This window comes from Equus asinus, chromosome 13 (assembly GCF_041296235.1).
Source record: "Equus asinus isolate D_3611 breed Donkey chromosome 13, EquAss-T2T_v2, whole genome shotgun sequence".
In the NCBI taxonomy this organism is placed as follows: Eukaryota; Metazoa; Chordata; class Mammalia; order Perissodactyla; family Equidae; genus Equus; species Equus asinus.
This window is the reverse complement of record NC_091802.1, coordinates 29,668,883-29,695,968: the sequence shown is the minus strand read 5'-3', so window position 1 is coordinate 29,695,968 and position 27,086 is coordinate 29,668,883. Positions and strand designations below refer to the sequence as shown.

Below are 27,086 nucleotides of genomic sequence, written 5' to 3'. Positions count from 1 at the left end.
CATTGTCCCTAGGGAATTTAAAAGTTCTAATAACACAGAGGAAATGTCAGACTGCTTCCTGTGATCGCCACGTGGCACAATTCAGAACACTGTCGGTGACTCAACACTCCTCCCCAAAGGCACCGTCTGTTGGCCTAGATTCTAGACGATTCCTGCAATTCCTGGGGCTGTAATAATCACAGGTGTAAGTTTCAAACGAATGCCTTTCATTGCTTGTCCTTTGATAAGCACTGTGTTCTCCGTGGACGTCGATGTGGAGAATTCCCAGTTGTGGGAGGCTCCCTCAGCCACATGCATTCTTTTGGAGAGAAAGTTCTAGGGGTTCAGGATCATCTGAGCTGGCGCTGGCCACCCTTCGTGCCTCCCGTCCCCTGGAGCCCTGCCTGACCTTGCCTTGAAACAGCTGGTTTGGTATAAAGTGAAAACACAGGGATCATAAAGATGAAGAGACGGAACTTGATTGCCTGCAATTCTGTCCCTCCGTGTGACCATTTGGAGTTTTAATTTCTGTTTAAAATTTAAAAGTGCAAACTGCAAAGTATAATATTTTGAGTGCAAACTTCACTTCATATGTGAATATTTTACTGAATTTGAATAATATCTTTAACATTGAAACATTATTTAAAAATTTTTAATTGTTTATTTTAAACCTAAAAAACAAATCAAGAAAACAGAAACTGTAATGATATATTAAATATTATATTAAAACCAATATGTAGGTAGTTTTTCTCTATTTAAAACACATGCATGTAATTAAAAAGCATTAATTCATTACACTTTTTTATTGTAATTTTTTATTTCTTTACTGGCATGATTATATGTACACAGTTTAATAAAGGAGAACTTTCACGCACGTCTTTTGTAGTCATTGTTATTATTTGTTTCGTTTAATGGGTATTACCCAATGTAATTTTGTTGTGTGGAGGAAAAGGTATCAAAGAATAATCCACTTCCGCTATCAGACATTCTAGGTCGCCAGTGGGAAACACTTAGCCCCAAGGAAAATCTAAAATCTTTCCATTGAGGTCCCAGGGGGCATCATGAAGAGCCCGCGTGGGGAATATGTGGGGCCTGTGCCCCTTGCTCACTCCTCTCTTCTCGTCTCTGGGTGTGGTTGACCCTGACCACAGAAAAAAAGCAGATGTCAAGGCTGACCACTGTGAGAACTGGCCTGGACCCCGCATGGCCAGGCCTGCCCCATAGTGAAAGTCATAGTCGGAGAGGGGGCAGGTGCCCAAACTGGAGAACCCCTGGAGGGCTTCTCTCTCCACCACTGTCACTCCACTCAGTTTCCAGTGGTCCCGGCACCAGCAGCTGGCAGGCCCACTCTGATGGGAGGAGAAGGGCTCAGAGACCAGGGTCTGCACAGCCCTAACTGGGGAGGCTCCCTCGCCTTCCTTCCTCCCTTCCTCCCTTCTTTCCTCTCTTCCTTCCTTCCTTCCAGGTGCCCAGGCCTGGATGGTCTGCAAAGCCGTTGTACCCACTGCCCCCTACCCTTCAACCTGAGGGTCATTGCTGTCCTTGTGGGCCAGCCTGGACTGAGCTCAATAAAGGAAGCAACAGTGGGACCAAACAACAAGGTTTAGTCAACGTTGTCGAGTGCCTGCTGTGTGCCATTTGACCGGGGGGAGGGCGGCTAGAGGTTGCCCAAGTGGATGACGGTCTGGGATGGGGGCCCAGGCCAGTTCTTAGTCACCTCTGTACTGCCCTCCTGGGTGCAAAGTGCTGTGGCTCCCAGAGGGAGACTTTCTGCAGACTCAGTAGAGGCCTGGAAGCAGACAAGAGGAAGGGTTGTCCACGGAGGGTTGAGGTGGCTGGAGCATAGGGGCAGAGTCCTGTGGGAGGGCAGCAGAGAGCAGGCTGCAGGGGCAGGAGAACCAGGTGGCAGACCTAGCTTTTCCTTTGGTTTCCTTGCCTGAACCTCTGCCTGCCAGCAGGGCGCCCCGGAACCTGCCCTCTGTAGACTGGTTGTACAGGTCTTCTCAATGGTCCCCGCTTGCCTCTCATCACCACCTGGAGCAGTCAATAGGCCAAACCCCCCAGAGATGGGCCAACATGGCACGGTTGGGTCTACAGCCCGGGGTTCTGTCTCGAGCTTGTCACAAGAACCCATGGTAGCCCACAGCTGTGGCAAACCCTTGCACAACACACTACCGCTGAAGAATTAGAGTCCTCTCCGAAGGGAGAACAGAGCTCACTCTGAGTCCTCTTCAGGGGGGGACCCTGGAAGGAGGGCAACCCAGGTTTTAGACACCCCACCCCAGCTTCCAGCCTTCTGCGGGCATCTGGCTTCCTGAGGGCAGTGGAGGTGAAGCGTATTTGAGGAGCACACTGTCACTTTTCACATCTCTCTCCTTCGTGACCATCATGGTCCTCATCTCGCAGGTTTGGAGGCTGGGGTCCAGGGAGTGGTGTGATTTACTCCAAGTCATGCAGGGGGTCAGCAACAAGGAACTCAATGTCCTTCATCAACTACACAGTGACTTTCCATCCAGGCCCCCTGGTCACAGGAAAGGGGCCCCTGTTGAAGACAAGGAGATAAAATCAGCAGGGCCCAGACCTTCAACGGGAGCTTGTGAAAGTGCCCACCAAAAGGGCTGCTTCAACAGCAACTGTCGGCTGGTGGTGTGGGTGTGGGAGCAGGGGCTGGCAGGCAGGGCGTGGGGGACAGAAGGCAGGAGGTAAGGATACTGGGAACAGCCCTGCTGGGAGTCTGGAGCAGGCACAGGGTCTGCCCTGAGGAAGGACAGCCACGTCCACCTGAAGAAGGGCCGAGGACAGGCAGGCTGCAGGGTGCAGCAGGGGCGATTCTGGAGCTGTGTATGGAGAGACAAGCACATGTTCTCCAGGCAGGCCAGGATGGGGTCGGGGCAAAGGATGAGCATAGCTCACCCAGTGGAGGGACCTGCAGGAGAGGCAAGGAGGTGTGAGAGGGCACGGGCCCCTGGGGGAAGACCGACGGGGGGCGTTCTACCATTAAGATGTGGAAATAGAGGCCCAGCCAAGGTTGCACAGGTAGTGACAGAGCCAGTTGCCACCCAGGTCACTCTGAGCCCACTACAGCAGCCTCCTCTAAGGAAGCTACTGCTGGTCAAGCCCAGTAGGAAGTCAGAATTGACACCCACTGCTCAGTGCAAACCTACCATGGATACACACTGAAGAAACAGGGAGAGAAGCACTCAGCCCAAGACAGTTCCTCAGCTTCTATGGAGGCTTGCTCCCATCACTCTGCAGGGGACTTTCCCCATGACATCTCACTGTGTGTCGCAAATGGTCCCATGCGTTAGCCCCTTAGTTCTCACCGCCAGGGCCTGCCTCAGCCATCACCTCACCCAGTCCTGGCACCTTGGAGAGAGCTGGTAGGGATAGGGAGTAAGGAGGAGGGGCTGAATCATTGATCTTAAATCATTCATTCACTCAACAAACGTCTATTTAGTACCTACTGAATGGCAGGCCTTGTGCTGGGGGGTGTGAGGAGATACAACAACACTAAGACAGATCCAGTTTCTGCCCTGTTGGGGGAGGAGAGGAGCCTTCTCAATCATCTGGCCCAATTCTCATTTTAGGGATGTGGAAACTGAGGCCCAGAGAGGGGAAGTGACTTGCCCAAGACCACACAACTAGTTCGTGGCAGAGACCTGGCCCAATCCTCTTCTGCAGCACACTGCTTCTCAGTCCTCCTGCAAATGTTCCTTGAGCGATGCTTTGTGTTCCAGGCGCTGCTCTGGAACTCGATAGCAAAGAGGGTGCGGATGGGGTGAGTGGGTGGGAGGGAAGAACATCCCCAGACCAGCGAGGGGAGGGGTGGGGGTGGGGTGTGTCAGTCTCAAGACTCCCCCAAAAATGAGGGAAGTTCCAGAGCTCCACCTCAAGGGGCTGGGCTTTTGGGGCCCAGAGCCCCCCTCCCCCACCCCAGGACGGGATATAAAAGTCCTTCCCAGCTACTTCCACAGAAGAGCAGAAGGGGAGAGGTCAGCTTGGGTCCTCTGGGTGAGAAGTGAGCACGGGACTCCACCCATGCGCAGGACGTGTGTTTCGGTGGCTTAACGCGCTGTGGCTGGGGGTCTCATTGCGAAGATGAAGCTGCTCCTGGCCCTGGCAGGCGTCCTAGCTGCACTCATCCTGGCCCAGCTCTGTGAGGGCACTGCCCCAGGTAATAGCCCTTTGGGCGGCCCAGGAGGAGGGCAATGGAGGGGGAAGAACTTGGGTGTGGGGGGACTGCAGCTCCCCTGGACCCTGAGTTCCCTTCCCTCTGAACAGCCTCCCCCAGGGCAGTGGAGACCTCGGTCCTTCGGGGCTGCATAACAGAGGCCAAGTTGCTGGTGGATGCGGCCTACAATCAGACTCAGAGGAGGTAGGTCTGGGTCTGAGGACTGCATGGGCCTGAGAGGGTAGATGAGGCAGGATGGGCTCCAGCCAAGGTCACCTCACCCATCATCCTGCCCCTGGGCGCCATGGGGCAGTGCCACGTGTGTAGAGAGCCTCCCTCCCATCCATCATTCTGTCTGTTTACACTGTCCTGACTGCCTGCCGCCCGGCCTGGGGATCTGCTGGGTGAGTCTGCTTCCTTTCTCCAGCCCTCATCCCTCCTCTCCTGGGCAGCATGAAGCAGCGCCTTCGCAGTGGATTGGCCAGCCCCATGGACCTGCTCTCCTACTTCAAACGACCAGCAGCGGCCACCAGGACAGTCGTTCGGGCTGCCGATTATATGCATGTGGCCTTGGGGCTGCTGGAGGAGAAGTTACAACTCCAGGGGTCCAGATCCTTCAATGTCACTGGTACTGTGCTCCCTACTGAGCCCCCAGGGCCTTCCCTGGCCTGGGAGTGGAAGGAAGCCAGGAGGGGGAGGCAGGGTACACAGCCTTGGGGTGTTGGGAGGGGAGAGGTAAAGGGATGAGAGATACTGAGCAGACAAGCTCAGGAAGGAGCTAGAATCCTGGGTCCAGGCCCCTATTCACCTCCCCCCACAAGATGTGCTAACAGAACCCCAGCTGCGGCTGCTGTCCCAGGCCACTGGCTGTGCTCTCCAGGACCAGGCCGAGAAGTGCAGTAACAAATATCGCACCATCACCGGGAGATGCAACAACAAGTGGGTGCCAGGGCCTGCGCCTGACCTGGGGGGTGCCTCCCTTCCCTCATCCACCCTTCCCTACACGCTGAGTGGTCTCCAGGCCCAGAACTCTGCTGACTTGAGCCCACCTACTGCTGCAGGAAGAGACCCTGGCTGGGGGCCTCCAATCAGCCCCTGGCTCGCTGGCTGCCAGCTGAGTATGAGGATAGGCTGTCGCTCCCCTTCGGCTGGACCCCCGGCAAGAAGCGCAATGGCTTCCTCCTCCCTCTTGTGAGTCAGGGCTGAGGGTCTGGAGGATGCTCCTTCTCTTCGAAACACGGGAGTCAAAGCGGAGCCCAGAGTCAGCCAGACAGGGCTCAAATCTAGGCTCCACCACTGGCGGGCTGTGTGACTTTGGGCAGGCAATACAGCTGAGTCTCAGTTTCCTCATATGTAAGATGGCAGTAAATCCTACCTCATATTGCCGACGTGAATATTAAATAAGGTCCCTCCTATAAACATCCATATCGGATGTGGTCTATTAACGCTAGCTCTTACAGTATTGTTTTTTCTGAAAGAATTACTGTCAAAGTATCTTGCTAAATATAAAGAGCTATACACCTTCATCTAGCTATGTCTGCCAATCTAAATGACAATGTTTACCAGCTTATCAATTTTCTATTCATATGTCAATATAACAATCCATCACCTACATCTATCAAAAATCTACTTATTAATTTTTCTTCCATTGATCCTTCCGTCTATCTATCCAATTCTCTCTATAGTTATCCACCACCTAGCAACCGGTCCGTGCATCTATCGATCAGTTCTATCGTCTAGTTACCCACTAGTCTATGAATTGATTTATCCATTTGATCTATTTACCTCTCTGGAAGAGCTGGTGTGGTCTCAGCCAGCCAACCTAGCCCCCCCCCCCTTTCTCTTTACCCCTGGAATCCTCATGAGCCAAGCCAGAGAACATCTTTCTAGGAATGACAGCCACATAGGAGGTGGGACAAAATAGGAAAGGGGAGGGGAGGTCAGGAGAGGAGGAGAGATTTTGTTAACTCCAGCAGGGGCCATCTGCTGGCTCCTGAGTTCCGGGTTGGCCCCAACACCTTGCAGGGTCTGGGAGCCCATGCCCTACAGTGACCTATCTCCCCTCCAGGTCCGGGACGTCTCCAACCAGATCGTGCGCTTCCCCAGTGAGAGGCTGACCTCCGACAGGGGCCGGGCCCTCATGTTCATGCAGTGGGGCCAGTTCATTGACCACGACTTGGACTTCTCCCCTGAGTCCCCAGCCAGAGTGGCCTTCACTGCGGGCGTCGACTGTGAGAAGACCTGCGCCCAGCTGCCCCCCTGCTTCCCCATCAAGGTACCCTCAGCCAACCTCCCAGGCCCCGGTGCAGCCTCCACCCAAGGGCTGACAGCTGGGAGTAGGGATGTGGAAGACTAAAACACCATCCTCAAGGAGCTGTCTGTGATGCTGGAGTATCAGGCAGAGATAAGAGGCACAGCCTGGAACACACCCCTGGTTCTGTGCGTCTTTGAGGGGTGGGAGTGCAACCTGCCAGGAGGTTCAGTGCAGGCTCCAGGGAAGGGAAAGCAATCAGACTGGCCTCGACCCATGGGTCTGATTCTCACAGGGGAAGCCACTGAGCTGCTGCTTTTGGAAGCCTTTAGGGCCTCTTTGCTCTTGCCCTTCTCTCTTTCCTGGGAAAGTCCAAGGGCCCTGCAGCTCCCGCCAAATCCTGGGATCGGGTGTGAGCACAGTGCTCTCCTTCAGGCTGAGAGGCAAGGGTGGTGTGAAACACTAGGGAAGAAAAGATGGACTCCAGCGAGCAGAACTTCTACTGGGGACAGAGGGGGGCCATGCACGCACACACTCCGACATGCACACCCTCACTCACACTCAAGAGGCAGGGCGACATTCATGGGGCGTGACATGTGAGGGCCCGTGGCTGGCTCCTCCCTGTTGCAACCCTATCCATTCCTCAAGCTCTGGTTCACGGGCACCTCCTCCAGGGAGCCTTCCCATATCTTCCTATTCTATCTTTAGCTTTTGGCTTTTAGATCAAGCACAGCAAATGGCACCTCAATCTAGAGTGATAGTCTCCATATGTGTGGCTGTTTTCCCTGAAAGGCTGGCTTCCTGTACCCTGTACTGGGTCTCATTGACCTTCACAGTATCCAAAGCACGAGCACAGAGAGGCACTTAGGAAATATCCATCAAATTGAATGGACTGAAAGGAGCACAGGCCTAATCGACAGGAGATCTAGGTTCTAACCCCTCCTCTCCTGATAACTGTTTGCTACTTCCCTTCTCTGAGCCTCAGTTTCCCCACCTGTAAAATGAGGATCTAAGGCCTCATCCATTTCTAACCTTCCATGACTCTATGGCACAAAGTGCTGAGGATGCGCAGGTTGACCTGGTGAGCAGTATGAGTCTGGGTGAGTCAAGGAGGGCTTCCTGGAGGAGGGGAGTTTTCAGCAAGGTTTTAAAGCAGGTGGGGGATGACCAAGAAGAGTGAGCTTTCTTTCTAGGGACCCCAGTCTCACTGGCTCCTCTTCCACCTCAGATCCCACGCAATGACCCTCGCATCAAGAACCAGAGTGACTGTATCCCTTTCTTCCGCTCGGCACCCGCATGCCCCCAAAACAAGAACAAAGTCCGAAACCAGATCAACGCTCTCACCTCCTTTGTGGATGCCAGCATGGTGTACGGCAGCGAGGTCTCCCTTGCCCAGCGGCTCCGCAACCAGACCAACTACTTCGGGCTGCTGGCTGTCAACCAACAGTTCCGTGACAATGGCCGGGACCTGCTGCCCTTCGACAATATGCGCAACGACCCCTGTCGCCTCACCAACCGCAATGCGCGCATCCCCTGTTTCTTGGCAGGTCAGACTCGGGGTTCTGGGTTGGGAAGCCACGGCGGGCTGTGACGTGGATGTATGGCCTCAGACCTCAATATTAGACACACCATAGCACAGACCTGTGGTAGTCATCATGGAATCAGTAAGCGGGAAGGAGTCCCTTTGCAAACGCCCTGTGTGTGGCCAGCGATCACCGCTTGCCTCTCCCCAGTGATAGGGAGCTCAGGCCTATACAGTGCAATGGTCCATCTGTAGCAGTGCTGACTGTTACAAAGGTCTCCCTCATTTAGAGCCAACATCCACTTATTGCTCTTCTTCATGCTTCTGGAACTTCAGAGAAGAAGCTATCTCTCTTTCACACAGTAATAGCCTGTTTAATGACCCAAATATTTCTCTTCTCTGGGCTAAATTCCCTTAGGTTTTTATGTGCCCTCTCTCTTGCCTCACTAGACACTGTTATCTGGTACCTTCCTCTGGATGCCTGATGTCAACTCTCCTGGGGCCTTTGCCCCATGTGCTGGTTATAATGATAATGGTCATTGTTTCTGGTTATTTATGACATTTAAAGGCGCCATCTCTAATCCTTACAGCAGCCCTGGAAGGAGGGCATTTTTATCACCTTCGTCTGACAGACGAGAAACTGAGGCTGGGGGAAGATAACTAATGTGCTCAGAGCACAGATTTCAGGTGGCAGAGTCCACAGTGGGCACTCAAGTCAGCGTAGTGTCCGGTCTGTGACCTTCCCACTCGACTCCACTGCTTTCTTCTCAGGGAGTTGGCTCCAGCCGCCTTTCCTAAGGATTGTATATTTCTTTGCTCCTGGCAAGAGCAGCGTGCACCTTCACGAGAGGTCTACTAAAAAGTAGATTAAATATGACTTTGTACAAAAGGGTTTAGTTCAAAGCCGGCAAATGACTGTGTGTAGGGCCCACCTTTGGGACTTGACTTTCCTTCCCGGCCTCGAGGGGAAGGTTTGCTACAGGGACGGGCTCTGCCCAACTCTCTTGGGCTCCCTGGGGAGAGCAGCACGACACTAAGTCCAAAGCTGGGGGAAGGTCCAGCCCTCGGCAGAGGACGTGCAGACGGATGCAGTTCACAGGACACGTGGGCTCACAGTCCCAAAGTCAAGGTTCCTAGAATCACCCAGCTCCCTCCACCAGCCTTGGATCTGGTCATCTTACAGAGTGGAATCATTAGGCAAAGATTTTCCCTCCCCGTGCTTTTCCACCTCATCCAAACCTGTTCCAGTCACTTCAGGATCCAAGACCCTGTTGTCCTCCCCGCCCTGGCCCGCTGTGCGGGGGAGGAGGGTGGCGGTCAGTGGCACCTCACAGCACAGCTGAGGAAATGGAGGTCCAGTGAGGGCCAGGAATTTGGCCCAGGTCACAAAGTCCCACCACCTCTCTTGAGTCCTCAGAGCTCTGACTGCCTTAATAGAAAGACATTCTCTGGGAAGGTCTATGGTGACTCTAAACTTGGGGTTTTCCAGGTGACTCCCGATCAACTGAAACCCCCAAACTGGCAGCGCTGCACACTCTCTTTATGCGAGAGCACAACCGGCTGGCTACCGAGCTGAGACGCCTGAATCCCCGGTGGACCGGGGACAAGCTGTACCAGGAGGCTCGGAAGATCGTGGGGGCCATGGTCCAGGTAGAGAGCCCTGGGTCCCAGCATCACCTAGAAGACAATCTGGCAAGAGAAGCCACCTGAAGGAGTGGCTCCCACCTTCCTTAACACACCCTCAGGGAGGTGCCTCAAGTCAGCTAAGTCTGGGAGACTGAGGGTGTACCTGATATCTGACCTGTACCCCCATCCCTGTGTGACCCTGTCCTCATCACTCAGCCTCTCTGGGCTTCACTATCTCCATCAGCCAACAGGAAGGTAATGTTGCCACATTTGACATGATGCCAATAAAGAATTAAATGTCTGAGCAGCCCTTCAAAAGGCAAGAGGCCTGTCCAAATGCAAGGGAGGAGGGTGGGCGGCCAGTGAGGTAACGTTCCTCCTATGTGTCCTCTTCCAGATCATCACCTACCGAGACTTTCTGCCCCTGGTTCTGGGCAAGGCCCGGGCCAGGAAAACCCTGGGGCCCTATCGGGGGTACTGCTCCAACGTGGACCCCCGTGTGGCCAATGTTTTCACCCTGGCCTTCCGCTTTGGCCACACCATGCTTCAGCCCTTCATGTTCCGCTTGGACAGCCAGTACCGGGCCTCAGCACCCAACTCGCGTGTCCCGCTTAGCTCCGCCTTCTTTGCCAGCTGGCGAATCGTGCATGAAGGTAACCAGGTTTTCCAGAGGCAGATGGGAGTGGGAGTAGGGCCCAGCTTAGTGCCAGGAGGCAGGCTGCCGCTCAGGCCACTGCTAACCATCTCCCCAGGACAGTGAAAACAAGGCAGGTGCCACCAAGACCCTCAGTCATGGGCCTCCCAGCTCCTGAGATTAGAGGATTTCCAAAAGGGGAGGAGATGGATGTCAGAATGGTGGCTTGTGGGCCTGAAAGGAGCTTGCCTTCCACACCTTCTTTAAGAAGTGGGGGTGACTTCTTTCCCCGCCAGCTCCAACTCCCTTCATGTCCACCCAGGCCCCTGTTTCCTGATACAAATTTTGTAGAATATAAGCGAGTGTCTTGTCCAGGTCTGAGCTAGCCTGGCACCATGTGATGATCCAAGGGGCTTCCCAGAGGCTAGTCCAATCTGTGCTGCTCATATTCCCCGCCACCAGGTGGCATCGACCCCATCCTCCGAGGCCTCATGGCTACCCCTGCCAAGCTGAACCGCCAAGATTCCATGTTAGTGGATGAACTCCGGGAGAGGCTGTTTCGGCAAGTGAGAAGAATCGGGCTGGACCTGGCAGCTCTCAACATGCAACGCAGCCGGGACCATGGCCTCCCAGGTGAGAGGGCTGCCTGCCCCTCCCAGGCTTCACCTGGACCAGGGCTGCTGTTGGGGGTGGGTGGGTGCGGGTTTCAGAGAGGGCCCTGGGCGCCTCCTTTCTGCCTGGGACTGTGTACAGGATGTGCTGTGTTCAGAGGCACACAAGGCCAAGGTTGATGCAGTAAAGCATCCCTGGGACCACCTTTTTGCTGTCCCTCCACGTCTTCTCCATCCACTGTAGGGTCTCTAGCTTTAGGTTCACAACAGGACCAGGACTTGGACACAGGAGCTGACAAAGGAGATCAGGACATTCCGAGTAGAGAAAAGCAGTAGATTTAAAAGGTAGAGATGAACTGCTCCATTCACCGTCAACCTGGCAAGTTCCAAGGAGGAGGAGTAAAGGTCCAGGGATATAGAAACTGGCTCCTGCTCCAAATGGAGAAAGACACAGAGCCCGAGAGGCAGGGAAAAGGTGGAGTAAAATTAAGACTGCCTTGGCTGTTTGGTGAGGACATAAAAAGACTTTATCCCACGAAAGAAGAAAAACTAGGCACTTTGCTAGGAACTTTCACGGATATTAACTCATCTAGTCCTCCCAACGACCTTGAGAAACAGCTGTTACAGCCATTTTCAGAGATGAGAAAATAAGATCAGAGACATCTAGCAATTTGCCCAAGGCCACACAACAAGGAAGTAGTAAAATCTGCTTCAAGTTCAAATGTTCTCCTTTCTTCCCCCTGTTCAGGCCACAGTGTTAGGGGTAGCCTTTGGCCACGGCCTTGCTCCTCTCTGCCTCTCCCCACCTCCCACTTCCCCGTCTAAATACAACCTGAAGCCCCACCCGCCTCGGCTCACCTTTGGCCGTGTATAACGGAGCGGGGGGATTTCAACTGCACCTAACACAGCACCTGGTGGGCACATTGCGGGCACTCAAGAACCTGAGTTTCTTTCCTCTCCTCCACTTGGGCGCTCCTGAAGGCTAAAGATGCGAGGGCGCCCCCTGCTGGAGAACTGAGATTGCTAGCCACCCAAGTTGCTACAGTGAATTTCTGTTCCCTCCAAGCTGTCCCAGAAATATTTTCCTGATACTAGCTCCTGCAGTCTCCTCCAGTCCCTTCCCAAGTTCAATACTTAATTGGGAATTGGAAGACCTAGTTTGAACTCCACTTAATAGTGGGGTGATCTTGGAAAACTCATGGTTGCTCAAGCTCAACAAATATCCATTGATAAAATGGAGATTACGAAGTGCCTCACAAAGGTGTTGTGAGGATCCTGAGAGAGAATCACACAACACTTAGTACAGTACATGATGTGATTTCCCTTTGTTCAGCTGGGAGATGGGGTTTGTGAGTGGTTGTTCAATGGACGGTGTTGGGCTGGTGTTTCTTCAGGTTACGGCAAAGCTATTTCCTACCTTGCTGGTCCCTGCCACATCGTATGGCTTGGTTCTGGTGTGGGATCCTGAGAGCTGAGACATCAGTGTGGCTAGTCTTTGGAAGTTTGAGTAGGGGAAAAAATTTTTAAACAGCTTTATTCAGATATAGTCATATCATATCATAAACTTTACCCGTATGAAGTACACAATTCCATGTTTCGAGTATATTTAGAGCTGTTCATCGATCACCAAATTTAATATTAGAACATAATAACAGTCACTCCCCATCCCCACCCCAGCCCCTGACAATCACTGATCTACTTTCCATCTCTACACATTTGCCTATTCTGGATCTTTCATATAAACAGAATCAGACAGCATATGGTCCTTTTCTGAGTAGATGAACTTTACCCATGCTCTTCATTTCTAGTTTTTTTCACTCATTTATTTACTCATTCATTCATTCGACAAACCTATTGAGTCTTGTATATTCCGGGTACTGTCTTATTTGTCCCGAATTAATGCACATGAGCCCAATAATACTATCATTGTGGTTATGAGTGTGGGGTTACAACAGCTTTTTACATTAGGACCCTCTCTCAGTTCGATGCACACAAAGCATGGTTGTCTGCTCACGTTGAAAATGAGCGGGCGGTGGCCTGCTCTTCGGAAGGCTCAGGGCCACTTTTGCAGCAGGGATCTTGTTCTGCCTAGTATTGCCTACCACAGGGTTCTCTCAGGAGAGAGTGTGGAGAGAAGCAGAAGCTAATGCGCGGTGGGCAGAGGTGAGACTGAAACCGCTTCTGCCCTCTTGCCCTACAGGGTACAATGCCTGGAGGCGCTTCTGCAGGCTCTCCCAGCCCCGGAATCTGGCTCAGCTTAGCCGGGTGCTGAAAAACCAGGCTTTGGCAAGGAAGTTCCTGAATCTGTATGGGACACCTGACAACATTGACATCTGGGTTGGGGCCATCGCAGAACCTCTTCTGCCAGGGGCCCGAGTGGGGCCTCTTCTGGCTTGTCTCTTTGAGAACCAGTTCAGAAGAGCCCGAGATGGGGACAGGTAAGAGACTCTACCCTAAAAAGACCAGCCCCAGAGGCAGGGCAGAAAAGCACTAGCATTTCAAGACTCGACAACAGGGGAAGGTACTCTTTTTAGCTTCATCTCTTCCAAGTTCACAGGACCTGAGACCAGGAGGCTCCTCCCTGGAGAGCTTGGTCAGAGGGAGAGAGACCACTGACCCAGGCAAGGCTGATAATCGCCTGAGCTGAAGGCACCTTTAACCCAGGAGATAGACCTGTCAGCCTCGCTGTTCCAGGCTAGCAGATCCCAGAAAATATGGCAGAATGGGCTAAATCTGGTTTCCCTCCAGTAAGCTTGTGGTTTAAGACCTGACTCCCTATTGGATTCGGCATTTACCTATCTTCAAATCCAGCCCTGACCACTTAAACTACTTTGCATTTAATGCCAGGCCATTTACTTGATCCCAGAACCTGTTTCTTCATTTATAAAATGGGAATAATACCTATTTCGCAGGAGTTTTGGAGAAGTGAACGAAACAGTGTATGTAAAGTACCCAGCACACAGCAGGTGCTCGTTATATGTTAACTCTCCCCAACCTTCACCCACGTCTCTTGACTCTCTTGGTAGGTTCTGGTGGCAGAAACGGGGTGTTTTCACCAAGAGACAGCGCAAGGCCCTGAGACGGGTTTCCTTGTCTCGAATTGTGTGTGACAATACTGGGATCACCACCGTTTCGAGGCACATCTTCAAGGCCAACACCCACCCCCGGGGCTTTGTGAGCTGCAGGAGCATCCCCAAGTTGGACCTGTCAGCCTGGCGAGGCAAATGAGGCTCGGCAGGTAAGAGGAGGCCCTCCTTCCACAGCCCTGGGCCGGGTCGGGCCCTCACATCCCTCCCTGCAGGGGACAGCTGACTCCTTTCAGGCCTCTAAGCAGAGACAACAGAATTTGTCACTAGGGACAGGGAACTCTTTCCTAGTGGCTTTCCTGTATGCTAGCTTCTGGGCTGATAGTTAATCCCGGGGCCTAGGCCTTTGGGGGGGACAATTAAGAAGTGCCAAACTAACCTCAGCTTAGTCATCAACACCCTAAAACAGCCCCATTTCTTGATACCCAGCAAGTTCCTCACTTGCCCACTTCTCCTGCTTCCACAGGAGTCCACGCCAAGCCTCCAATCTTGGAGACAATGGGACCTACAGAAGACCACAAGCCCACCTTCTCCCCCATATCTTGCTGACGCTTTTGCTGGCTACAGAAAGCTGGTTCTTTGGCTGGGAGTGACAGCTGGTGCTCCCAGCAGCAAGGAATCCTCCCGCCTTGGGAGCTTCTTAGCTATTAGGTCATGCATCAGCTCCAGGTGTAAGGACTTGTGAGCCAAGCGAGGCCCTCATCTGAGAATAGTCATCTGGAGGGTTTCCAGCCCCTATCTCCTATTTCCCAGCTTGTCCCCGACCCCTGCCCATGACTGGGAGGCCACATAGTCCCAGCCTCTAGCCACCTCACAATCTTTCTCTGGAGCCTGCAGGCTGGGAAGCACACTCTGCTTCTACCAATAAAGCACTGCTCAGGGCACACACTGGTTTTTGCACTGGGCTGGGGAGGGCGTGACCCTAGTCCCGTGCTTTGTTCCAGATGTTTAAGAGGAGGGCTGCCAAGACACAGCTGGCACTAACCTCTAAGCCTCTCTTGGGGGCTGAGTTAAGAGCATCAAAAGAAATGCTCTGGAGTAGGAAAAGGGGAGGGGCAGCAGCGTTAGGGGCTCCAACACTGAGGCTATCTCAGACATGCCAGCAGGCTGAGCAGACAAACAGCCAACAGAACGTCAGTCAGTATAAAAGGTGTTTATGTAGAAAAAACACAATAAAAGATACCACCCTGCTAGCAGAAAGGACTGCGCACTACCTTTAGCCTTCATTTACTCCAAAAATAAGGTATATCTCAAATGCAATAAGCCCCATGCAGTAGGATGAGGCTACTCTGGAAAGAGGATGCTGAGCCTCCTGGGCCAGGAATTTAAGATCTCTCACACCTTCCTTCTTCTTTCTTGAGCCTCCATTTGTAAAAAGGGTTGTGGAGCATAAGGTACCTGCAGCCCTCTGCAACTGAGACTGAGATGAGACAGAAAAGAGGCTGTGTCAAGGACAGAACTAACTATGGGGTTACCCCAAACTCGTGTCAAACCAAAAAGCCTGCCTTGTTGTGATGCCCACTTGCAGTAGTTGAAATATGAAGATGGGGACCATATGGGGGGCACAGGGTCTCTGGTTTATTGCCACCTGGCAGGGAGAAGACCCTGCTGAAGACTAGGCAGAGGCGTCAGCCTGGGACTTTCTTAGCAGGTCAAAGTGGTCTCTAATAAGAAGGATGAAGAGGCAGGAGGGCACCGGCCTTAGATAGCGCTTGACTTGTCCTCTTGCACGGAGGGCCAGGGCTGCAGTGAGCTAGGAGACCGTGGCTCCCGAGGGGCCCACTAGGTCCTGGGGAAGGCTTTCTCGGGCCTCCTGCATGCGGCGCCGGGCCCGACGGAAGGCCTCTGCAAGGGAAGCAAGTACAGTAGTCAGCTACTGATGTGGCGAGGAGCGTGGCCCATGCTGACCCTGGGTGGCAGCTGGGGAAAGCGGGGAACGTACCCAGCACACTGTGAATAGAACTCTGCTGGCTGAATCCTTCCAGACGGTCCAACACACTCCGCATCCTTTTCCGGAGGGAACTCGACTCCATGAAGGCCCTGCAGGGGAGCCCGCTACGTGGCCACGGTTGCTCTCTGGCCCTCAGGGATAAGCAGCCCCGAGGCAGAGGGCCAGGGTGACTCACCTGGACTGCTGCAGACAGTGCAAACGGAAGGTGACACTGCCTGTGGTCTCTGTGCGGAGTCCAAAGCGGCTCAGACGCTCCCCCTGTGGCACGCAGTTAGCATCAGCTTTCTGTGGTTTCTAGACCCCAGGCACCATGCTGGCCTCCTCCTGTTCTTATTCCCATTCTTGGGGAGAACAGTTGTTGGGGAAACCACTTTCCAGGACCCAGACTCCATCACCTCAAGGCTAACACTGGGCTCCCAACTGTAAATCAGGGAACATTCCAACTTCATTTGAGAATAAGCAGTCTCACAGGCTGCCTGCCAATCCTCCTCACCTCCAACTGAGGCCTCACTGATGGGCTGGAAGGAGGGGCCAGCTATTCTGATGGGGATCAAGGGAAATGTCTAAGTATACTATTTTCCAAAGATCTCCTAGGATAGCAGAGTAGACATTTGCACCTAGGTCAAGATGTGGCCATGACTTCCAGCTTAAGCCACAGGAAGAAAGAGGCTAAATAACAATGAAGCAATGAACAAGGGACCTTAACTCAGACCCCACCTTCTACAGAAGAGATAGGAACACAAGTTCCCAGCATGAAGTCTCCACAGAGACAAAAGTCACCTTGAAGGTTCCTGGTATCCGCACGTAGGAGATGTCCTCCAGTTCCAGAGAACCGCCGATGAAAAACCTCCTCAGCTCAGCCACGGTGCCAAGCTCCATGGGTCTCCACGTGGAGACCGTCAGGGTGTGTGAGCCTGTGCATGATGAGAACGGTGCCAGGGCCAGAAAGGGCCTGTGGTCCCTCACTGACTCTCCAGCAATGACACAGTCCTAGCCACCAGTAAAACACCTGGTCTGGTGACGACCTGACCTCTGGCGAAGGTTATCATGGCAGTTTAGGGCACCTGTTTGGAAATCAGTGGGACAGACATTCAAATCTCAGCTCTGCCAGTTCTCACCTGTATACCAGGACAAGTTTCTTAACCTCTCCGAGCCTCATTCTCCTCACCTAGTAAAATGGAAATAGTAACACCTATACCTCACAAAGTGGGTGGGAAAATTAAAGAAGAAGCACTTAGCACAATGCCTGGCACACAACAGAAGATAACGGCTATTATTTCAAAATGAACGCTGATTCATTCACTACACATATGCTGAAAGCTCATTTCTGCCAGGCAGCCTCTCCCTGAGGGCCGCAAGTCAAATCAGAGGAGCGTGGAGCAGCTATCAGGGACGCCCAGGCTGCTCAACTTCGCAGTTAGTTGGAATTTCACTCAGCTGTCTCTAATGGAGGGGGAAAAATGCCTCAAAAGGGGCAAGGAATCTTGTAAGAGAAATGCTTCTAATTCCTAATTATCCCTACTTCTCACTGGAAGTGGCTGAATCTTTTGGAAGTGTTAATCTTGTTCCTAGGAGCCAGGGCATGTGGGCCACGTGAAAGGCAGGGACAAAAGGTCACCTGGGGTGGCAGGCAGCACCACAGCCCCGTAGCCTTCCACACGATACCTCTGCCAGAAGTCCAGTGAGAGGACCTCGCAGTAGAGCACAGGCCACTCCGGGAGAGCATCTGTGCGAGGGAGAGAAGCAGCCAGGTCATAAGAGGCCTTCACCAAGAGAGGGCACCGCGTGAGGAGACCGAAGGCCTAGGATCCACTGCTGAGCCACTCACCAGCAGATTCGTCCTCGTGGAGGAAGGAGGCCTCAAATGTGAACGGGTAGGAGAAGTAAGCCACCTTGTCCTAAAAAGGAGGAGTGTTATTTCATACTCAGTGTCATGGGGTGGGCAAGGCCTCTCTTGGAATTTGTTCTCCCTGTGGCCAATGTCAAGAACACCTTTACAAGAGAAAAAGAAAAACTATCAGCCCAGGTAGGAAATAAGAGGCTGAGAGGTGAAGGGACCCCGCAAATCAAGCTGCTACCATTCTCAAAAAGGCAGAGAGAGGAGCCTGGACCAGGCGGCGCTGCAGAGCCCGCGGAGAAGGGCCAGGCCCAACTCTGGAATTCTCCCCAGAGGGCATTGCTGCCAGGCCAATAAATCTTCAGATGCCACCCCAGGAACAGAGTCCTATTTCCTTCTAGGTAGCCCCTCTCGCTGTCCATACCATTCCCAGGGACTTGGTCGCACAGGTCTGTGTTATTCCTGAGAGCTGCTGGAACGCTGGGCTTGACCAGTCTGAAAGCCAAAGACCAGATATAGTGAGTTTACCTGGGAGGAGAGCAAGTAGTTGGGGAAAAAAACAAAGTTCCTTTAGCCATTCATTCACTCATTCATGCAATCATTCATTCATTTAACTTTACTGAGTGTCTGCTATGTGCTATGACCAGCCATTGGGATATTTTGGTGACCAGATAGAAAAGATCCCTGTCTCTCATGGAGCTAACATTCTAATAGGGGCAGACAGACAACAAACCAACCACAAGAGGCTATCAGGTAGTGATAAATGCTATACTAAAAATAAGCTGAGGAAGGGACTGAGTAACCTGGAGGCTCATTTAGAGTGAGTGGTGAGGAAGACTTCTCAGAGGTGACACTTAGGCTGAGACCTAAACTCAAGAAGAACCAGTCATGCAAAGATACAACAGAAAGAGCTTCAGACAAAGGAAATGGTCCTCAAAAGGCCCTATGGTGTAAAAGAACTCGGCGTGTTCAAGAGCAGAAAGAAAGTATGGCTGAAACGTTGCAAGGGAGAGAAAGGCAGGGCCAGCTCATTCAGGGCTTGGAGTGTGGATTTTACTCTAAGTGCAAGGGGAAGCCGTGGGAGTTGTAAGCTCAAGAGACATACAGCTGGTGTACATCTCTAAGGCTCACTTTCGCTGTCGTGTATGTGGCAAATTAACTGTAAGAGGGAGCAAGTGAGGAAGCAACAGGCTAAGCTAAAAACTTAATGCACCAGCCTAGGCAAGAGATGACGGTGGCTTGGGACAGGGTGCTCAAGAGAACAGACAATTCAGGACATCTCTTGAAGACAGAGCTGACAGGAATTGCTGATGGAATGACTGGCTGTAGGGAGCCAGAGAAAGTGAAGAAACAAGGACGTCTCCTAGGTTTTTGGCATCAGTAACTAAGTGGCTGACATTGCCATTCTGCTAAATGGGGAAAATCATAAGGACAGGTTTGAAACAAGAGGGAGAATCAAGAGTTCCTTTGGTCATGTTAAGCAGAAATGACAAAGAGGTAACTGGCTATGAGTCTGGAGTTCAAGGGGGAGGCCAAGGCCAGAGACAGAAATCTGGGAGTCTGAGACATATAAACAGTATTCAAGCCATGGGATGGATGAGACCACCCAGAAAAACTGTAGAGAGAGTAACAGAAGGCCCAGGCCCAGCTTTGGATATTCTAATAGTTTAAGATCAACAGAAGATAAGGAATCAGCCAAGGAGGCTAGTGAGCCACCAAGGAAAGAGAAGAGAGGAGCGTGGAGCCAGAAGCCAAGAGTTTCAGTGAGGAAAAGTAAGCCACATGAAATGCTTCTGACAGCCCAAGTAAGGAGAAAGCAGAAAAGTCACTATAGGATTTGACAACTTGGAAGTGATCTATGACCTTGAAAAGAGGAGTAACAGTTTTAGTAGGAGTGGGGAAAGAAGCCTTACCAAATGCCTCTAGAAAACTGTCAGAATGGATATAAAAAAGACAGACAAGGAATAGTACTTACTAGAAGTTGGCAACTCCACAAAGAAGTGGACGTAGAGATTGTCATACTCATAGCCTTGGGCTGAAACTAAGAAAACAGGAAACTATTTCAGCTTATTCTCCTATCACCCTTAGCACCCAACCCAATCCTGAAGAGCCTACACACTTCTGAAAGCAAGTCCCTCAAGGGCCAGGAACACTGCGTTTCCAGAAAAGACTCGTGACTGAGTTTCCCACGTACTTCAGACAACCCAAGGCCTCCACTGGGGGAGGTGGAATCCTTTACAGCTGTATGTGGGCACTTGCCCAAGCATCAAGAGATCTCTGTCTGGGCAAGACACTTACCTACCTCTCCATTCACAAAGAGCCGGAGGGCACCTGGGACAGTCTAAGGGAGAGAGAAGTGGGGAAAGATCAGGAGGTCTGGAAGGAAGCAGCACGTCTCCCCCAGCCTGTCCACAAATCCCCAGAAGACCTGACCCTGGATGTCAGATCTGGGTGTGTCACTGTCGCACTTCCTCCCCACCCTGCCACTTCTCCACAGATCAGTTTCCTTCATGTCTAAAATTTGTACAGTAGGAAAAAAGCAAATAATTTAAATGGCAGGGAAGGCAACACAGTACAGGAAATTTACAAGAATGGCCAAGGGAAGCAAAAACAGCTGCCCCTTGGTGTACAGTGGGAAGCTGCAGACCCCGCTCCCTTTAGATGGCTGAAGTCAAGAAACAAGGGAGTTTCCTTTGTTAATTATTTGTGTATCTATTTTATCTAACTTTTAAAACTGAACATATGTTGCTAATGCAATATAAAAATATTGAAAGTTAATTTTTTAGAGGGGGGGAGATCACTGGGTAATTTTATCCTTGTTTCAGATCTAGAAACAAAACTCCTGGAGTGAGGGAAGACAAAGAACAGGACCACAGGATAACTGACAAACTATTTCGCTTTGTTTTTTAAAAGCTAAACTATTTGACAACCAGAAATGATGCCCCTTCTTTCTCTACGGGGCACTTACGAAAAACAGCCACATGAAGAGTGCGGAAGACTTTTTCATCTTTATATTTATTTTGAAAATTAACTATAAAGTTATACATGAGTGCATTACCATTGATAAAAATTCAAAACTACCTAAGTTTAGAGAATAAAAGTAGAAATCTCTCTCACCACCCAATACCCATCTACCATCTCCCAATCCCACCCCTCCCAGAGAAAACCACCCACGGCATGTGTGCACCCTTTCACACCTTTTTCTGTACACTAACAGTTCTATATCAACATACAATGTTTTAAAACACATAAGGATTATAATCTGTACACTATTGTTTGACTTCCTTTTTACACTGAAGAGTATGTCTTAGGACCTTTGCGAGAGGCACTATTACTCAGCCACAGTCAGAATGCTCCGGCTAAGCCCAGCTCACGGTGCTGCAAGAAGCCAAGCTACTCACCATCTCGAAGTCAGTGCCCACGAGGCTATTGAGATACTCCTTGTGCCGGCCATAAAGCTGAGGGAACAAACCAAACCAAGACTCAAGATGCGATCCCCGCCAGACCAGGTTCAGTCTGAATGGGAGGGAGAGAAGCAGTACTGGGGAATGCCGCAGAGAGCTGGAGGCCTATGCATCACCCCAGCCACTGACGTTTTAAAGTGAAGCACTGAGGCTCTGGAATCCGCTGGTCTGGGACTTGCTCTTACAGTTCTTGCTCTTACAGGCTACGTGACCTTGGGCAGACTGCTTAGCTTCTCAACCTCAATTTCTCATATATAAAATGGTAAAAATAAAAGCATTCACTTCAAAGTGTTGTTGTACGGTCTAAATGAAATAAAGTATGTGAAGTGCCTACCACAGAGCATGGTAAATGCTCAAATAAATGGTCATTGTTATTATTATTGTTATATTATGATCAAAAGCTTGTGTCTGATATGTCAGCAATGCTTCCTAAGTCAAGAGGGCCATTAACAGCAGACCTTGCAAGTGCTGACATCAACCTCAGACACGGTCTCAGCTCCCAGGCACTGAGGCTCATCCCTTTGGTACTTGGAGTGAACGAGCTCTTACATCCTTGAACACACGCTGTTCCCGCTCCTCCTCCTCCGGCTGTGCGAGGGAGGACACGTTGTCAATCGTATACTTCCACAGCTCCTGTTTCTCCCCCTCGGTCTCGATTCTGTAAGGTCAAAGCCACAAAAAGACCAACTCTGAAAATAAGAGATGGGTCCCCCAGACCTAGCCCAAGGATGAGCCATCACTGGCCACACAACTCACTTACAGTATATGATAACGAAAATGGCCAGAAATACAACAAGGCGAGGGACACAAAACAGCAAAGCAGAAAGGGCACCAGACTAGACTCAGAGGGTAAAGGTTCTGGGCGCAATTCTGCCTTAAAGTCATGGTGAAACCCTAAACACAACATCCCTGGCACCCCATTCTCTCACTTGAAAAATGGACAGGTGGGTCTGGATAATTTCTAATTTACAGCTGTTACTCTAATACAGAGAGATGAGGAACAATCAGCCTGGAGGAAAAGACCTGGCTGAGTTCATCTCTCCTTCTTCTGGTTAGTTCTTATGTTCAGCAGCACAGAGAACTATTTTCACATCGCTACACAGCTGGAGTTATCACTTTCAAATTGGTGTAGTTGCATGTTTTCTGAGAAAAAGATGCCTAGAATTCTAAGCGTCTATGACCCAGAATAGAATATGAACCATTGCCTGGGAATTTAAGTTAGAACAGAGGAAGGGCTGTCTGAGAAGCTTTTCCACTAGGGCCAAGAAGAGAAGCCAAGGGAAGGAATGCCAGCCTCCACTACCCTTTTCTTCCTCTCCACACCTGTAGGGTCCTTTGAGGCCGGTGAAGTCAGGTTTTACTGTGATCACACCATTGCTGTCCACCTTCAGAGTACAGAGGACATGTTCATACTTCTTATAGCCAAGCCTAGAAAACAGGAAATCAACACCAAGGTTCAGGATCGCTGGTCCCACCTCCAGAGAAAGAGGAAGAAGTAGTCAGCCCACATCAGGGAGAGGACAGAGGCTCTAGGGAGCATTATCATGGTAAAATATTTTCTCCCGAGTACAACTAAGAAGAAAAAGAAGAAAAAGTCCCTCCCCCTATACACCCCGGATGCCTGTAACAAGTAGGGGATGGTTAGTGAGAAGAGGTGAGGATGAGGATGTGAGCTGGGCAGCGAGAAGCTTCACTCACTTTCCATAGGGTCCCAGGTCTGCCATGATGTACATTGTCTGAAGAGGGGTGTTGATGACATGATTGTTCCTGACGAACTCTTCTGAGGGTTCCCAGGTAACGATTCGTGACTTGAGGATGCCGCCCTCCCTGAGAGACACCACAGGAAAGGTCACTTCTCTGGCACCCCCAAAGAGCCTGAAGGAGGAACACAGAGGAGCATACCCAGGTGGGGGCCTACTGCAGAATGGGAAGCTCCAGTTGGTGGACATATCGAGAACACTGGCGTAAAGGACCATGAAGGCCCCCCACAGTCCCCATACACCCTTGCACTCACATCCCTCGCCTGTCCTGCCGTCGCCGCCTGACATTTGCCATTCGCTCGACCAAGAATGATGGCACCTCGCTGGCTGCAGTGGTCATTTTCTGACAGTGCTGGGAAAAGAGAGAAGCCCCGTGTAACCCATCTAGTCAGGGCCACATGGGACCAAATACCTGAAGGCAAGTTTTCCTTCGGAAACCTCATCCAGGACCTGACCTAACAGGTAAAGACACCTCACAATTATACATGCTAACAGAGGGGAGCAGTGGCACAAACGACCCAAAGAAGATTCCTCCCACACCTTGATTTGCCCTAAGATTTTAGCTGCATACTACCCTTCAGAAATGAGTTTATTTGTGCTAATATTAAAATGACTCTTCAATCTCTGAGCACATACCAACGAAAAGTTGGGTGAGTTTGCCTGGTAGATGTTGACGTTAACCAGGTAGTCAGAAGATGCCAGATGGGACGTAAGTATTCTGTGGAAAATCCTCACATGGCTAACTGAGCACTAACTGTAATTTGCTTTACTTTTCCAAAAGACAACCCAAATTTTATACACTACCAACCCACTGCTTTCCTAATACAAGCATCAATCTTTCAAAAACATTCATTTAACACCTGCACCTTGCAGAGATCTACAAGATCATAAACAAAAATCAGAAAATACAGGCTCTACTCTCAAGGAGTTTAAAATCTCAGTGAGAAGACAGAAGATATTATACAGTGACTGAAGAAAGTGTAAAACAAGTCCACAAGGGTATGTTGGCACAAACAAATTGAGAACTTAAGTCATTCTCCATGGCTGTGCTGAATTCCTTTACAAACCCAGATACCAAGAGTTTTGGCTGAATCTCCTGATGAATTTTATCTGGCTGGTTCAAGACTCCACCCACTTGTCTTATCACGTGATGCATGGAGGAAGTCAAGCCTGGTGGCTCCTTTTTCTAGTTTGCAGTCTGTAAGCCTATCATCAGAGACATTGCTGGCTCCCCCAGGCCCTCCAGCAGGCAGAGAAGGGAGCAGCAGCCACACCACCTGCAGACCATGCCCACCCTACTTAGCTTGGCTGCCAGCAGCACCAGGCGGTTCCTAGACAGGCTGTTTCTCCTTAACAGGCTTCTGACTTAACACACAGAACCTAGTGAGGCCAGAAAGCTAGGGGAGGGAAAGGAGATGGAAGCTATGGGACCTCATTAGGAACAATACCTCCTCCAAATTGGTGTATCTATCAGAGTCAGTGTAGGTAAAGATCCGTCGGTTCTTCCTGCCACCCGAATTCTCCAGCTTCAGGATCTCTTGACGGTACTGATGATCCAAAGGGCTCTGACAGGCTGCTTCATTTTGGTACAGATCTACTTCAAACTGAAAACAGAGATCTACTGAGAATACGTCAAACTTTTGTTCCTATAACTGCTTAGTCAGATCAGTCCTATAGAGCTGATGCAATCTGACATGTTTTCTTAGCCAACTCTCAATTTACCTAAACTAATGGAGGGTAGGGGATCCAAAGAATGTTAGAGCTAAAAGGAACCAGAGTGATGGTCTCATCCAAGTCTGCTGTTACAGATGGCATGTGGCCCAGAGGTGAAAAGTGCCTTACCAAGGATGATAAACTGGGTAGTGGCAGTCCCTATGTTACATTGCCCCTGTAAACACAACAGGGTAAAGTGTAAACTGCTATGACCTTTCTGGAAATCAGTTTGGCAATAAGTTATCAAGACTCCTTCCTTGCTACCAGCCAGGTGGAGGGAGACTGAACAAAGTGACAGCGGCTCACCTGGCTAAAGAGCTTCTCCTGCCACCCAATCACGACCTCCTCCTCTTCATCTTCATCTGGTCGGTGTCCACCTCCCAAGAGAACAGAATGAGTTGAATGTTTAAGCCAAACCAGCACCACTTCTCGCTCTGTGATTCATTCTAACCAAAGTCCCTGCTCTAATATTTGCCACCAAACAAGTTGGAGTTCAGCGTTTTATTAAGCACTCACTCTAGACAAAGCTTAGAGAGGCTGTGGACATGTCTAGAAGCCAGGATTAGGACCCAAGAAGTCTTAATCACGACTCTAATTTGAATAAAAGGAAGTCATGTCTTCCAGGAATTATTAATTTAATTCAGTGCCAAGAGCTGAAATTTAGATATAGGCTGACTAGCTCTTCCTCAAGCCCAGTTGTCTACATTTGCTAGACAGGAACCCTGGCATTTTCACCTTTACTATTGTGAAGCCATATATCTAGAATCACAAGCACTGTAACCTTAGGAGACCAGGTAACAGAAGAGAAGAGGAAAGGCAAACAAATGATTATTTAAAGAACCAAATCTAATACTCCTGGCTGAGTATGCCTTTTTCAGAGATACATGCTTCACAGCCACCAGCCACACTCTTGTCCAGAAACATATCTGAACAGAAACAACAAAAGCAGAGAGAACAGTGACTTAACACACACTGTTCTCTCTTCCTCACTCTTCCGGCTTCCTAAATAAGGAAAACCGCAAGAGGGCCGTTGATGTTAATATGCAGATTTTTCAAGCAGACCCCAATTTTAAAATTGTTTTACAAAGTGTTTGGAGCATATTTTCTCTTAGAAAAAAAATGCCACAAATGATATTTAGGTTGACAGGCACATTTATAACATCTAAAGTATGGCTTTTGTTACTTTATTTGCCCACAATTCGGATCAGTACCTTGAAGGCAGGAATCAAGTCTTATTCAATCTTCATGCACAACATAATGGAGTAGTTAAAATTACCTGGGATCAAATCCTGGCTTCAACATTTACCAGCCGTGTGACCTTGGGCAAAGAACTCAACCTCTCTATGCCTTTTCTCAGATGACAGACCTGGGTCTACCGTGTCTTAAGAGTTAACTACCTCCCCAGGCCCTTCCCCAGACCCCCAAGGGGCCGCATCACCACCAGACACCCACTGGCAGTTGGGGGAGGCCTAAACGTGGCCAAGTCTATGAGATCCTTCCCAAGCTGGGCAGCAGGCTGGTAATGGAGGAAGTTGCTTGACGTGATTCTTTGCAGGTGCACTCTGTCAGGAAAAGAGAAGCCCAAAATACTCGTTACAAGGCACACAACCAGGAGATGAACACAGAGCAAAGATGGAAACAAAACAGAGAAGAGGGTGGGGCCATCAAGGTGGCCGGGAGGCAGGCAACAGAGAGGAGGTGAGTGGGGCGCGGGATCCCAAGGAGAAGGGTGAGGATGAGAGTGTATTAGGGACCCAGGGCTCCGAGGAATTTGGGAGGGGCAGGGCCCTGTAAGGGCTTGCGTGGATCCGGCAGCTGTGACTGCAGAAGTTTCCGGGTAGTGAGGGCGACGAGAGGGGAGCGGGGAAGCAGTGGTCTGGATTGTAGGCGGAAGTGGGCAACAAGAAGTGAAGTTCGGACTCGAACTATCTGAGGGCATGAAAGGACGGGGCTCTGGGGCGATGCGACTACCGGAGGCGCAGATTGCGCACGGGGTCCCGGGAGCGATACACGGCCTCTCCGGTGTCAGTGCTCCAGACGGCCTCCGCCATGACAGCTGCGTCGCGCCGCGACTGAGCCGGAAAGCGCGCCGCCCCGTTCCCCTAGCAACGGAGACGCTGGGTTGGGAGGTGGCGGAGGCGGTGGCCTCGCGCCGGGTAGGGGCCCAGCTCAGGCCGAGGTCACGTGAATCACTGTCTAATACGTGTGCCAAAGAAGCTCGCTCCCAACGCCGGGCTTGATGCACTTTACAAATGAGGAAACTAAGACACAGCCATCGGCCCGTTTCATATAGATTCGGAAATGGTGATGGGGACCAAACCCCGTGTTCTGAGTTCTCAACCACTACTTTTTCCATCACACGACACAGCCTTCCACTGAATGCTCAGAAACTTTGGCCCGAAAATTGGTGGATGTGACTCACAGAAGACACTCATTTTTCCCAAAAGAGTCATGGAAGGTGATGGCACTGTGGGGGATTAG

At 50.9% G+C, this 27,086-nt stretch overlaps 2 protein-coding genes and 1 long non-coding RNA gene across 13 annotated transcripts in view; 2 read left to right on the top strand and 1 right to left on the bottom strand.

Annotated features, from left to right (window-relative positions):
- The first annotated feature begins 3,949 nt into the window (after positions 1-3,949).
- EPX (eosinophil peroxidase) lies at positions 3,950-15,088 on the top strand. Its single transcript, XM_014827031.3, has 13 exons — positions 3,950-4,153; positions 4,261-4,354; positions 4,603-4,778; positions 4,972-5,089; positions 5,212-5,341; positions 6,219-6,425; positions 7,630-7,948; positions 9,413-9,573; positions 9,947-10,202; positions 10,646-10,816; positions 12,995-13,232; positions 13,821-14,032; positions 14,347-15,088. The coding sequence occupies exons 1-12, from the start codon at positions 4,078-4,080 to the stop codon at positions 14,020-14,022; spliced, it is 2,148 nt and encodes a 715-aa protein (XP_014682517.1). The 5' UTR covers positions 3,950-4,077; the 3' UTR covers positions 14,023-14,032; positions 14,347-15,088.
- MKS1 (MKS transition zone complex subunit 1) lies at positions 12,307-26,725 on the bottom strand. Of its 8 annotated transcripts, none has more exons than XM_014827066.3 (18): positions 26,577-26,725; positions 26,058-26,167; positions 24,912-24,985; positions 24,341-24,496; positions 23,147-23,244; positions 22,831-22,959; positions 22,456-22,560; positions 21,682-21,790; positions 21,070-21,126; positions 19,967-20,009; positions 19,644-19,709; positions 18,093-18,163; positions 17,660-17,729; positions 17,450-17,557; positions 16,612-16,745; positions 16,007-16,089; positions 15,823-15,920; positions 12,307-15,725 (listed from the first exon to the last, which is right to left on the bottom strand). In XM_014827066.3, the coding sequence occupies exons 1-18, from the start codon at positions 26,654-26,656 to the stop codon at positions 15,634-15,636; spliced, it is 1,683 nt and encodes a 560-aa protein (XP_014682552.3). In that variant the 5' UTR covers positions 26,657-26,725; the 3' UTR covers positions 12,307-15,633. The 8 variants fall into 8 exon arrangements, 6 of the variants coding, with proteins under 6 accessions (XP_014682552.3, XP_014682559.3, XP_070339027.1 ...); XM_014827073.3 differs by having other exon boundaries at positions 24,912-24,982; XM_070482926.1 differs by having other exon boundaries at positions 24,912-24,982; positions 26,574-26,684.
- Positions 26,170-27,086, top strand: part of LOC106822072 (uncharacterized) — a 22,257-nt gene continuing 21,340 nt past the window's right edge. For all 4 annotated transcript variants that reach the window (XR_001395831.3, XR_011493756.1, XR_011493754.1 and 1 more), the window contains exon 1: positions 26,170-26,303. This is a non-coding gene — a long non-coding RNA (uncharacterized lncRNA). The remainder of the gene's footprint in view (positions 26,304-27,086) is intronic.

Bases quoted from the DNA above. Each gene is read 5' to 3' on its own strand.
- MKS1 (XM_044745275.2), bottom strand. From the start codon at position 26,656: ATGGCGGAGGCCGTCTGGAGCACTGACACCGGAGAGGCCGTGTATCGC. The intron at 24,986-26,057 runs GTGGGTGTCTGG...CTGTTCTCTTGG, and splicing joins TAGGCCTCCCCCAACTGCCA to GAGGTGGACACCGACCAGAT. The intron at 17,558-17,659 runs GTGAGTGGCTCA...TCCCTCGCACAG, and splicing joins CCACGAGGACGAATCTGCTG to ATGCTCTCCCGGAGTGGCCT.
- EPX (XM_014827031.3), top strand. From the start codon at position 4,078: ATGAAGCTGCTCCTGGCCCTGGCAGGCGTCCTAGCTGCACTCATCCTG. The intron at 5,342-6,218 runs GTGAGTCAGGGC...TCTCCCCTCCAG, and splicing joins ATGGCTTCCTCCTCCCTCTT to GTCCGGGACGTCTCCAACCA. The intron at 7,949-9,412 runs GTCAGACTCGGG...GGGGTTTTCCAG, and splicing joins CATCCCCTGTTTCTTGGCAG to GTGACTCCCGATCAACTGAA.